Below are 13,122 nucleotides of genomic sequence, written 5' to 3' on the forward strand. Positions count from 1 at the left end.
TTGCATTTGTTAAAGAATGGATTATAAACAGGAAAGCAGCCTGAAAAAAATAAACTTAATTTCCTTAGTTTTTTGAGTTAAAGTTTAGAATGATTTATTGCAGTAGCAAAATTCTTCTATAAAACTCATGATAAAGCAGTGACTGATTTCTGTGCTTATACTCTAGTGTTGTAGCTTATTATGTATTCTGAATTAATGCCTTGTTTGTTCTTTTCTCATTCTCCAGTTTAGCTGAACACTTCTTGTCTGGGATATTCAGTTTGTAGCCAGTGCTGAGGACTAGCTGTGCTTATACAGTAAAGGTCAGAGTTCTGCATTTCTTCATTCCTTGCTAAATAAAACCAACAGAAAACTCAGCAATCAACCACCCAACCCTCAAACCCTTAACCTGACTCTTCACAATGGCACTACCAGACTGAAAAAAATCGTCTTCAGGAGATGGTTTCTCTTACTCCCTGTTTGAGACTAATAATTTCCACTCCCCTTCAGTTGTAGCATGTAATTAGTAGATGTATGAAAATGGCCTTACCTCTCCTTTGCCTCTGTTTTAGAGCGCTTGCTTAGCCTTACATTAGCAGGTCTTAATCTTTTGTGCTACAAATGGCAGAATTTGGCAGTGCTGGGATTTTAGAATCAAAGATACAGAAAAACAACCAAAAAAATGCTGTTTACCCAACCTGCTTCTTTGAAGAAGATTGCTAGCCTCCTTCAACTCCCAAATTTAGGATGTCAGGTGGTTGAACATAAATCAAGAAAATCAAGTTTAGTCTGTGCTCTGGCTGCCAATAGTGCCGGATTAATTTTTGCAAGCACAGTGAGCGGTGCTGCTTCAACTGCCAGGGGCTTGTGCAGCACCAAGGGAGCTGTTGAATTCCCTGCTCCTCCCAAAGCTGGGAAAAGGAGCAGGTCTAGATCCTCTTTCCCAATCTGACTGTTCCCAAGGGGTGACCACATTTTCCTGAGTGCAAGAGAAGGAATGGAGAGCATAATCCAAGCAGTAATCATGGGAGAGAAAGCAAAAGCCTGACGTGGCTTGGTTAAGGCAGCCTGTGCAAGGACCCTCCTGACTGAGCTGAGGGCCCGCCCCATTCCTTGCTGGCTTTGACCAGAGCAGCTTTGCTAAGTTACTGACCTCTGGAGTTATATTCCAGTCTCTGTCCTGATGCCACACCCTCTTCCCAGGCAATAGCTTGCCCACTCCCAGTTTCCAAGTGGTGTCAGTGGTGTAAGTTGCCATCTTTTCTCCCCAGCCTAGCGCTGACACACGTGTTTGTGTCTGAGCAGTGGGAGCTGCACTCCTAGGACTCCTGGGGTCTGGCTTGTCCTGATACTGCTCTGTGCCCGGGTGCAAAGCAGTTAAAAAAGAGAAAAATACAATGGGCCAGACACAGAAATAAAAGGTTTCAGCCAGAGGCTAGGCTGAAAAACTAAAGGGGAAATGAAAACCAGACAGGTGAGGACTTTGAGAAGAAGAGTAACAAAGTCAGGTGGGACTCACCATGGAGATTGCAAAATAAGAGAAGCTTCCGAGGACAAGGCAGGAAGTTATTAGAAAGGAAGTGCAACTGAAGGAATTGCTCACTAAACTCACTACTAAAACAATTTTCAGTTGTTTCTCAGGAAAGGAAGGTGATTAGAGGTGGTTGACTGAAGAGGAACAGGAAATGTTTGTGCTTCCCGTGGCTCTGTTACTGCTTATGCACAAGCTGGTCCTCTGATCATCCTCATACTGCAGGGTCCTGGGTTCATTATGATGGGAGGGTTTTTTTCCCCCTAGGATCAGATGGAAGAGCTGTCTCTTTTTTCTATAGAGAGTATTAGCTTGCCTTTTCCACCTCCACACATTCTAGAAATTCACATCAAACAGTTGCAAGTAAACACATGTGCAAGAATGGGTGAGGCAAAGCAGGATCATTGTGAGGTCTGAATTCCACAGCCTCAGAGTCTGCATTCTGCATTTTGAGTCAAGTGTATGAAATGCAGTAAGGAACAGGTTGGTTCTCCAAGTTAACAACTCCATTATTTAGCAGTGCCAAGATTTCTGGCATTTTTAAAGTATTAGGTTTTTTTTTCCCCCCAGAAATACCAGAATTTATGACTTGGCACAGTTGTGAAATCTGTGTTACAACAAAATGCAGTTTCACACACAATAAGATGGTTAATTCTATTTCATTCAGCAGAAACTATGCTAGTGCTTTAATTGGAAAGCCTGTGCCACAGCTGTGTGATGGCAGGCCCTGAGCCTGTAAGGCATCCTCCTCCCTTTCAAAGCAAATAGTGAACCATTTACAAAGAATCCACTTTGTTTAATGGCTTTACTTCCAAAGGATTTTGCTTTGTATTGTCCTGCACAGTTACTTCTCTTCAATGTATATTGTGTTATAACTTTATCTCATTCTATAATTAATATATAGCCACATCTCACATTTATAAAAATACATATTTAAAGGTGCTCTATGGCTATTCATAAATCCTTTCAGGATCACTAGACATAGCAAAGAACATGGCCCTGTGACTTTGCTGTCTCCTCTATGATTCTTTTAAAGACAATCAGCTGGGCCCTCCCAAGCTCTGCCTCTGTGCCAAAGCCAGTCTGGTTTGCAAGTTCCAGCAGATGTCTCAACCTCTGAAGTCACTTTCTGTGAAAAACTTGTACCTGAATAAAGCTAGTCTAGTTCCATTTCTGTGTGGAATAGCACTGCGCAGACAGCTTCAGGTTATGTAATTAACAGCTGCCTGGTTATATACTCCCTAAAGTTCTGTGTTGTTCCCTGGATCCCATACTAGTAAAGCATCATTTTGTCAGGAGAAGCAGACCTTTGGAAATTTCACTATGTTTGTAAAGTGCCTTTTTAAGTATTGAGCAACAGTTCTGCTTGGGAAGTGCTTCTGAAAGCAAGAAGAAAAAGCAAGAGTCCTTGAAACATTTTAAGTTTGGATTTCCAGAAGTTTTCTCCTTTGTTTGCTTGCTTTGTTGCCTAGGAACTGGCCTAAATAAGAGACTCCACGTAGACAGAGTGTTCTCTGGTAGAGGCTCTCTAATGGAGACGGGCTGTTTAATTGATATGAGCAGAAACATAAAGCATGCACGGAGGGCAAATGCCCAGCAGTCGCTTTGTCAGCTGGCTTAGGCAAAGACCTTTCTGACTTGGCTTTAGTTGAGGCAGATAAACCTGTTGTTCATCTTTCATTTTGCCAACTGCTTTCAGTATAGTGGATAAATGCTCTTGTACTTTAACCTTTACCTGTCCAGTTGTTTTAATCTATCTTGGTAGTGAGACATGCACAGCATCTGTAGGTGTGATGTGAACTTACTTACAAACCCAGGTAGTGAGAGCTGTTGGCACATAGCCTATGTCCCCTGTCCCACCATGATCTGTGGAATATCTGGATTTCAGCTACATGGGCTGGGTGAAAGTTAGGAATAGCATTAGCAGCTGCTGATGGCCAGGAAGACCAGTAAGATATTGGGGTGCCACTTTAAACCCCAGGGATTTATGATGAGCACATTACAAATGGAGGCATTTCATCTATATATCAGATACATCTATCAGATTCATCTATATATCACAGATATCATCTGTGATTATTCAGTAGCTGCAAGAGATGAAGTCACATCACACAAATCCAGCCTCTAGCCTGCAGCTCACTGACTGCCCAGAACACTCTGCTTGAGAGGGTACTATTAATTTTTATTTTATTTTCAGAGGACTGGAATCAAATATCACTGTTAACAGTTACTGTACAGAATATCTAAAAACTTTTTCTTTTATTATGAAGAAATGTTGTTTCTGGCAGTTTAGTATTGTACATTTGGTATAGAATACTTCAAGCTCACAAGATTTTCTTACTTTTAACTGGATGAAAATAGTGCAGCTCTAATTTTTAGATTTTCATGCCTATTTTACATCTTCTCTTCTGCAGCTTTAGGGATGACAACCCTAAAGAAAAAAGATCCCAAACTAGCAATCTTCACATTCAGACTCTTAGGCCAAAGTCTTAACTGAATGCCTTACATTTGTCTCATGAATAGAAATGGCCCAATTTCCAGCAGTGCTGAGTGTCCTCAGTGATCCAAATGGACTCTGAAGAGCCCTTCTAACACCTGAAATTCATGCTCCCTTGTTTATTTTTTTTTAAACGAAAGTATGGATTTACAAGCCTAATTATCAGAAATCCAGATTTGAGAATTTGGCCTGGAAAAATCTCACACCTAATTTTTTCATTCATTGATCTCTTCTTCATCAACTTCAAACGCTTCATCTCCATCATTTGCTGTTGCTTCTTGGTATTGCTGATACTCTGAAACCAGGTCATTCATGTTGCTTTCTGCTTCTGTAAATTCCATTTCATCCATTCCCTCTCCTGTGAACCAGTGGAGGAAGGCCTTTCTCCTGAACATGGCGGAAAACTGCTCCGAGATCCTTTTGAAGAGCTCCTGGATAGCAGTGCTGTTGCCAATGAAGGTGGAGGCCATCTTGAGGCCACGGGGAGGTATGTCACACACCGCCACCTTGACATTGTTGGGGATCCACTCCACGAAGTAGCTGCTGTTCTTGTTCTGGATGGCCAACATCTGCTCGTCCACCTCCTTCATGGACATGGGGCCGCGGAAGACGGTGGCCACCGTCAAGTACCGGCCGTGCCTCGGGTCACAGGCTGCCATCATGTTCTTGGCATCGAACATCTGCTGGGTCAGCTCTGGCACCGTCAGCGCTCGGTATTGTTGGCTGCCCCGCGCCGTCAAAGGAGCGAAGCCTGGCATGAAAAAGTGAAGGCGCGGGAAGGGGACCATATTTACTGCCAGCTTCCGGAGGTCGGCATTGAGCTGGCCTGGAAAACGCAGGGATGTGGTCACCCCGCTCATGGTAGCGGAGACCAAGTGGTTTAAATCTCCGTACGTGGGGGTGGTGAGCTTCAGGGTGCGGAAGCAAATGTCGTACAGAGCTTCATTGTCGATGCAGTAGGTTTCATCCGTGTTTTCTACCAGCTGGTGGACTGAAAGCGTAGCGTTGTAGGGCTCCACCACCGTGTCAGACACCTTAGGAGAAGGCATGACACTGAAGGTATTCATTATCCTGTCCGGGTACTCCTCTCGGATCTTGCTGATGAGTAGGGTTCCCATGCCAGACCCTGTCCCTCCTCCCAGGGAGTGAGTGAGCTGAAATCCTTGCAAGCAATCGCAGTGTTCACTCTCTTTTCTTACTACGTCAAGCACAGAGTCAACCAGCTCTGCCCCTTCTGTATAGTGTCCTTTAGCCCAGTTGTTTCCTGCACCAGTTTGTCCTGAAATAAAAGATACAACAGGGAAAGAAAATACACAAAATTATTGGCAAGGTTTGATATTTGCATGCTAAATGGACTCACATCTGTAGCAAAGGCTGCTATAAATCTGTCAGGTGGATAACTGTGCTCTTCAGTTTTGCCTACAAATATCTCTGAAAGTACCAAGATAAACATTTTATATAGTCCCTTGCAGTTTCATTAATGCCTTTGGGTGAGAGAGGGGGGTTTGTTTGTTTGTTTTTTGGGGTGGGTTTTTTTGGATTTTTTTGGTTTTTTATTTTTTGTCATTTTACCTTCCATAAATGCAAACATAGCCTTAACTCCTTGTTTTGAAAACATTCACACTCCCCGTCCTGATGATTCTGTAAATACAAGATGACTGTCTGATATTTAAATGCTTTCTGTCTGTAAGGACCATGATGCATGCAAAGCTAAATCACAGATACATGTATTTCAATGAAAGTGAGACGTTCTTGGACTGTTCTTGTGTGTCAAAGAGAAAACATTGTCATTCAAGAATTTAAGCTGGGCTTCAAAATCCTATTTAACTTGTTATATCAGTAAAAATGGCTTTTTAAATTCGTGGTTACCTAGCTTGAATGAAAATAGTGATCAACAGAAGCTTCAGGGACATTATTTCAAAAACTCAGAAGTTAAGTGCCTTTTTGGTTTTACTGATTTCCTTACAAATTCCCTATTCATTAGGATATGCAAAATGACTTATTAGAAATTGGATTACTGATATTCCAGAAAAGTGATGAGTCCATTCTTTACTTCCCAAGGCTTCCATTCTTGTTTTATGTGTCACTCAGTTTATTAAGGTAAACAGTGTGGATCATTTGCTATTGTCACTGTTTTGTTATTTGTTAGATAATGAGGAGGATTAAACTGGGCAATCAGTTTTTTAGTTCCTCACAGTATCTACTATACATATACACTGTGCAACTGAACTCACTTAGGGTACTCCTGGGGGTGGTATTCAGACAGAGCAATGGTTTCAGAATTAATTATAGAGCTGGCAAATTCTGTGCTGTTCCCCAAGACCTTCCCCTCCCTTCCTATTACCATTTCTCATTTCAATTCCCATGACACCATGCTGGTGCCAAACATATGAACCAGGGAAACTGCTGGCTGGGGCACTTCTGAAATCCTGTGTACTTTTCTGCACTGCATAAATGCTTGGTTTCCTCATGGTGTATTTGGTTAGTTAATGCATTGTTCTGTATGTTGCTATATTTTTCTTTCTTTGAGCCTAGGGAGCTCAGCACTTCCTGTCCAGCTGGGCAAAGCACAAAGTAATATCCTTCCAGAACTAAATATGTTTGTAAGCACCTGCAGCCTGCTTGAGCAGATCCCGTACTATGGATAGGGAAGCACATCAGGATGCACACAAACAAGCAGACATCTCTCCAAAATGCAGAAGACATTTATCTCCTAATGGACATAAATTCTGATTTTAGGACAACTATCAGCTACTCCTATGGCAAATCTACACTCCATCCACTAGTCAGTCATGTGCCTAGAGTCTCTAGAATTTTCACTGGTGATTTCCTGCTTCTACACCCAGTTATCTGATACTTCCAGAACCACTGGCTCTACAGCACTGTAAGGCTACCACAGCACAGAGCATGCAAATATGCCCTGGAAGCTCCAGCCTTCTTACCCATGGCAACACAGTCTGGAGGTGCCATGGCCCTGGCAAGGCTGCCACAAATCTGGAAATCCTGATCACAATCCTGTGAAACTCTACTGGATGCCCTCCACTTATCAGGTACCTACCTACCTGACCTCTGAAAATCTAACACAAACACATAAAAATGATCAAATTTCACTGGGGCTAATCTCTCTGGGTGGAAAATGAGCCTGTGCCCACAAAACTCCGGACCTGGCAAATTTTTTTCCCATCCTGGAAGCCCAGCTCCAGCATCCTGCATCTGTCATCTGCCAGGATCTAAAGAAGCCTACATGAAGCAATCCCACAACTTATCTGTAGTCCTGGCACTTCCAGGTCCTTCTATGAATATTTTTTTCTCCAACACACTGTAGGGTTATCACACGTGTTCAGGTTGAGCTGCACATGCAGAGAAGCCATTTGTCTAACAGTCAATTTATTTTTTAATCCCTAAAATGGCACTTCTTTCCTACAATCTTCTTTCACCACTCTACTCTCTTCGCTGCTCAAAATATAAGATAAACCTGGTAAAAGAGCTCAGTGCTTGCACATTAACACTTAGGAGCCTGATGTGAACAGCCCTGCTGCAGAACTTGCCTTTAACTGCTGCACAGCAGTGTTTTGGTTGCCCCCATCAGTTTACACAAATTAAATTGGAGTGGTATCTCTGCAGCAAATGTACCAAGGGTGTACACAAGAAAAAAACAGCAAATGCAAAGTGTACAAATAAAAACTGGTTAACAGGAGGAGACACATCCGAGTTCACAGCAGCTCCTGGTGGGCAATTGTGTGCTGTCAGAAGGCCAGGAGGCCTACTGCTCTCATATAGCAAGTTTGTTCATACAAATTAAATTGGAGTGGTATCTCTGTAGCAAATGTACCAAGGGTGTCCACAAGAAAAAAACAGCAAATGCAAAAGTGTACAAATGAAAACTGGTTAACAGGGGGAGACACATCCGAGTTCACAGCAGCTCCTGGTGGGCAATTGTGTGCTGTCAGAAGGCCAGGAGGCCTACTGCTCTCATATAGCAAGTTTGTTCCACCTGCAGTTCTTCACCTTTTAAATCACTACCCTGTCAACACAGGCATTACATAAGGATTATTTTGTGTCTATCTCAAATTTCTTGCTGTTTTGATATAAAATTCCTGTACCTGGAGTGTGTGACTCAATACACCTGCATGAAATCCTGATAGATGTTCCATGGTTACTTGCTATGGAGATGTGGGCACATGCAGGTTTATACAAGCAGAGTGAAAAACTTCCCCATCAGAACGAGCCCATACAGCCTGGGCTACAGCAAGTATGGGACTGCCAGCTCCTGCCACAAAATCCTTTGTGGGCCCAGGCCAGATTTTTAAAAGAGAAAACAAAATGCTTTGTTGGCTTTTGACACAGAAGATCATTACTTCAGCGCTCAGCCATTCTACATTATTCAGCAGGTTGGGAGAACAGTGCCTGATGCTGGCAGGGGCCTCTGACAGATACGAGTGGATCACATGCTGTTGGGTTCATTGTTATCTTGGCAGGAAGGGAGTACAGCAAACTGGGCTATTGTTGAAGACATTCTGAATTGATTTTGCTCTGGTTTTATTAGTGTTGTGCCAAACTGTAAAGCTCCTGTTCAGGTATTTCCATAGGTCAGGGGAATTCACTTTCAAAGGGCTTGTGTGGTTCGTGCCGGTGAAAGGGAATGAAAGGAAAAACCTGAACACAGAAGCAGACTTTATTAAGCTGCCTATGTCTGTGGCTTTTCTCCCTGAGCTTATTCCTTAAGTTACATGTTGTAATTTACAGCTCCTTTGGAAGAGATCCTTAACATCACTGCCATGGAGTTTACAGGAGAACAACAAGGACAGCATAAAAGTTTTAAGTCAAAGACTCAAAGGAACTCTGTATGGCTTTTTCACTCCCCTCTCCAACCCAACAACCCAGATTTAAGTTCGTTTTATACTGTCCAAATTATGTTTATCTTTCCTCTGTCTGTCCCTGGCATTGTTCCTTCCTTATGTTAACACAGCGTACCAAACTGAGTTCCAACCTAAGCTTGCCTTGTCAGGAGGAAATTGTGTTTGGGGCCAGTGCAGACTTGGAAACCAAAATAACATGGAAGTTCTCATGGTAGCTTTCATTCAGACTTCCCATTTCAGCAAGTGGCTCACTTAACTTCCACATGCTGTTTCTCCTTTAGTGCAAAGGGACTGATGATGCTTCTGTACTTCACAGGGATGCTCTGAAAGGGTAATGTGCATTTTTAAGCTTAGATGCAAAGTGCTATGGAAGTCCAAAGTAAAGCAGTAGAAGTAAAAACAACCCTCTGCAAGAACACTGCAAAACCAGAACGTCCCCACATATTTTCAGACTGTTCCTCATTATGCTAGAAACTAACTCAGTAACTGGCTACATCTTGTGTTTTCTATATTACAGCTTATCTTTTTCCACTGTTACAAGGATATACTGAAAAAGTTTAATTACACAGCCTAAAAACTATTCCGTACTCAAGCATTTAATGTGAATTTAAGTGAAGGGTAGTCTGGTTGGTTTGTGGCTGAGGTTTTCCCTCCCCCCTCCCTTTTCTGCAGAGTTTCTGTGCATTTTGTTGTGAAGAATTGGCCTCAGGATTTCTCTGGAGTTCATATATGCGGAAAGCAAATGCACTTTCTCTGAATACTATATTGGAAACTTCCAGCAGTTTGCTAACCAAAGGAAGGACCAACAGAAGAATGACTTTTTCACTTAACAGGATGTTTTGACTGGCTTACATAACAATTGCAATTCCATTGTTAGCTATTAGGATTTCTCAGTAGGATCACTTTGGAACAGGGAGATTGAATGCTTTTTGACCATTCACTTGGTAATCAAACAGTTGTTGTAGAACTCTGTTTTTTAAAGAGAAACATCCACATACCAAAGATGAAATTATCAGGCCGAAAGAGCTGGCCAAAAAGACCAGACCGCACGCTATCCATGGTTCCCGGCTCCAAGTCCAGCAAGACTGCTCTTGGTACAAATTTGTGGGCTACAACACAAAGTAAGCATGCCCTTAGTGTTCAGAAATAAGCTAGCACAGTTATGGTTGTTAATACACAAATCTATTACATCTCATATTGTTAGTCTAATATATAGTACATACATATGTAAGTATTTCCTATACAGAAAGTCATGGTGGTGAAAAACCCACCTCCAGGGGAATAAATCAATTCAGCTTGGAAAACAGACCTGACATAATTTGGACTCTACAGACTTTACATTTTGTAAGCTCTTTATTAGCAAGAGATATTAAGGAGTTTCTGATTAGAAAAAATGGTTTACTTGTTCTTTTTAAGGAAGTAGGTAATCTTTTCTGTAAATATCAGTGCGAGTTAAGTGCTCATGTTCAAGTTATCCACAAGCTTTTGTGTTTGCAGGATTCTCCTCAACTGAAAGAGCTACTTGGTGTACATGGCAAACAGTAGTAGTCAGCACATCTACCACAAAGCACAGAACAAACAATCTGTATCAAGTTGAATTTGTTCAAGGAAACTCAGGTAAATAATATAAATTAACCCCAGCTGGACAAAAGATGAAACACTCACACTTGCCAGCTCATATCCACAGACCAAAGGACTCCAGATCCCCATTTTACACTGTTAACACCTTTCAACAGCAGAGGACTCTGAGGACTTGGATGCCTTTTGCCATCTCATTAATGAAACAGTTCTCTATTACCTGTGGTCCAACCCTCTCATTCATGAAAATTAAAGAGAGAGTACTACCAATGCGGGCTCATATAACCAACCAGTTTAATTTGGAGTAATTGAAGAAATGCATTTGGTGAAGCAATCACACATCTGAAGAGCAGACGCCTACTGTAATGTTAAATAATAAAGAAACCTCCACCTCCAGACCCTAAGGACAGCCCCCTGCGCCACTTCGCTGTGTCAGGGGAGATAGCACCCAGCCATCTTAATACTTTGTGAGAAAGTAGATAATATTTTCTGTTGAGCTGGGCACAGATGGGGGGCTGGTGGCATGCGAGGAGTGCGGCCAGATGTGTAACATGGCTTTATGAGCCCGTCATCTTCTGATTCCTGTGCCCCTTCCCACGGAGCCCCTTGTCCCGCACCCCTCCCGGTCCCCATCCCACACTTACAAGATGATTCATTATAGTAGACATTGATTCTTTCCAGCTGCAGCGCTGAGTCACCGACATAGCCTCCGGCTGGGTCAATGCCATGCTCATCACTTATCACTTCCCAAAACTAAGGGAGGAAAAGCGAGAAGCGGGTTGGGAACTTCCCTGCCCATGGCCCGGGCCGGGGGCGGCGGCGGTGCGGCGGCAGCTGCCGGATTCCTGGCGCGCCCGCCGCCCCTCCCAGCGCGGAGCCGGGCGGGCACCGGGATTCAAACCCAACGGACGGGAGGCGCCCGCGCTGCCCCGCGCCCCAGGGCCCGCCCAGGCTCCGCCGCCCTGCCCCGCTTCTCAGCCGCAGCCTGGCCGGCTCAAACAGAAAAACAGTTTTTAAAACAATTTTTAAAAGCTGTCCCGTTTGGTTTCGCTGCTTCCCAAGGCCTTTTATGGTCACGGGGAGCGCAGCGGTGCGCGGTGCCCCGGGCGCGCCCGGCGCCGCTCGGCAGCGCCATCGGAGCACGGGCGACGGGGAGCGGGGGCGGCTGGCACGGCACAGCCCAGCCCCGGTGTGCAGCAGCCCGGGGGGTTCCAGCAGCCCCGGCGGGTTCCAGCAGCCCCGGGGGCTCCAGCAGCCCCGGGGGGTTCCAGCAGCCCCGGGGGGTTCCAGCAGCCCCGTGGAACCACCGGGCGCGTCCCCCGGGCGCTCAGAGGCTCCGCAAGCGGCGGGCAGGCGGCGGCTCCCCTTCAGGCTCACCTTGGTCCCGATCTGGTTTCCGCACTGTCCCGCCTGGATGTGCACGATCTCCCTCATGGCTGCGCCCGCTCGCCCCGCCGTGCGCCCGCAGTCCCGCCGCCCAGCCCGGCTGTGCCGGCGCCGTCCCACGGGCGGTGCTTTATGCGCTCCCGCTCCCCCGCCGCTCGCCCAGCGGCCGCCCCCGCCCGGCACCGCCCTCGGCACTGGGCGCCACACCGCCCCGGGGGACACCGGCCCTCGCAGTGTCCCCGCCGGCAGTGGGGTCCCTGGGGGTCCTCCTGCCCCGGCCGTGGTCCGCTGCTCGCCCCAAACCCTGTTCAGCAAACGTGGCTGCTCCATCCTCACCCCCGTGCGCGGCCGGACATCGCCGCTCCTCCGGCTCCTGCTCCGTGTGCCCCCGCCCCGACGGGCGCGCACATCGCAGCCTTTGCTGCTCAGCTCTTCTTCGGTAGAATTCCTTGATAGGAAGGGTGATGAGACATTGGCACAGGCTGCCCAGGGAGGCAGTGGAGATGTTTAAGGGAAGACTGGATGTGGCACTTAGTGCCATGGTCTAGGTGATGTGGTGGTGTTTAGTCATGGGTTAGATTCGACGACCTCAGAGGTCTTTTCCAACCTAACTGATCCTGTGGTTCTGTGAGTCTGTGAAGGGGCAGCATCCAAAAGGATGGATAGCCCTTCTCTCTGCCTTGCCATCTTCTTCACACAGCTCTTTCCTTATGGGTGTTTTGGGGTTTTTTTTGGTTTTTTTTCAGATTGTTTTTTTTTTTTTTTGTGTGTGTGTGTGTGTGTGTGTGTAGTCAACATGTTTGTTGGTTTGATGGTTTTTTTTGGTTTTCTTTTGCCAGTTAGACAAGCTGCTGCCAGAAAATTGTAACTGGGATGTCAAGCAGTCTGTGAAGAAACTTTCCTGACAGCTCATGTCACCACCATACAGAGTATGCTCTGGGATATGCATGGTTTGAAATGCTTGATTTTTAATGAAAATGGGGATTTTCAGAGAGGAAGACACTTCGCATAGCTGCTGAATCTGCTTTATGACCCCTTTGGGTAACTGCTGCAGAGTTTCCCAAATAGAGGGTTCGTGCTGTCATGCTAGCATGACTCTTCCATGGGATGCCATTGTCTATATGGCCTATTCCAGTATTTAGCCCTGGTGGATGACATCCATGTGTCCATGCACATCTGTGCTGCCTGACCCAGTCTGTGCTGTTGTGCAAGAGCAGCCCTGAGGCCAGAGTTACAGAACCTCCTTATCCACTTGCTGAAAGGTGGCCCAGCTGGGGCTTTTCTGGAGAACA

General features: G+C 45.3%; 1 protein-coding gene across 1 annotated transcript; it reads right to left on the reverse strand.

Moving 5' to 3' along the window:
• Positions 1–3,671: 3,671 nt before the first annotated feature.
• On the reverse strand, positions 3,672–11,956 carry TUBB6 (tubulin beta 6 class V). Its single transcript, XM_041399211.1, has 4 exons — positions 11,822–11,956; positions 11,089–11,197; positions 9,865–9,975; positions 3,672–5,286 (listed from the first exon to the last, which is right to left on the reverse strand). Exons 1-4 carry the CDS (start codon positions 11,876–11,878, stop codon positions 4,223–4,225), a joined length of 1,341 nt encoding a protein of 446 aa, XP_041255145.1. The 5' UTR covers positions 11,879–11,956; the 3' UTR covers positions 3,672–4,222.
• Between the last annotated feature and the right edge of the window lie 1,166 nt (positions 11,957–13,122).

This window comes from Onychostruthus taczanowskii, unplaced genomic scaffold (genome assembly GCF_017590055.1).
Source record: "Onychostruthus taczanowskii isolate IOZ18803 unplaced genomic scaffold, ASM1759005v1 scaffold16, whole genome shotgun sequence".
In the NCBI taxonomy this organism is placed as follows: Eukaryota; Metazoa; Chordata; class Aves; order Passeriformes; family Passeridae; genus Onychostruthus; species Onychostruthus taczanowskii.

Excerpts from the sequence above, each read along its gene's own strand:
- TUBB6 (XM_041399211.1), bottom strand. The coding sequence starts at position 11,878 with ATGAGGGAGATCGTGCACATCCAGGCGGGACAGTGCGGAAACCAGATC. Across the intron at positions 11,198-11,821 it reads GAAACCAGATCGGGACCAAG|TTTTGGGAAGTGATAAGTGA; the intron begins GTGAGCCTGAAG and ends TTCCTCCCTTAG. Across the intron at positions 5,287-9,864 it reads GCCTGATAATTTCATCTTTG|GACAAACTGGTGCAGGAAAC; the intron begins GTATGTGGATGT and ends CTTTTATTTCAG.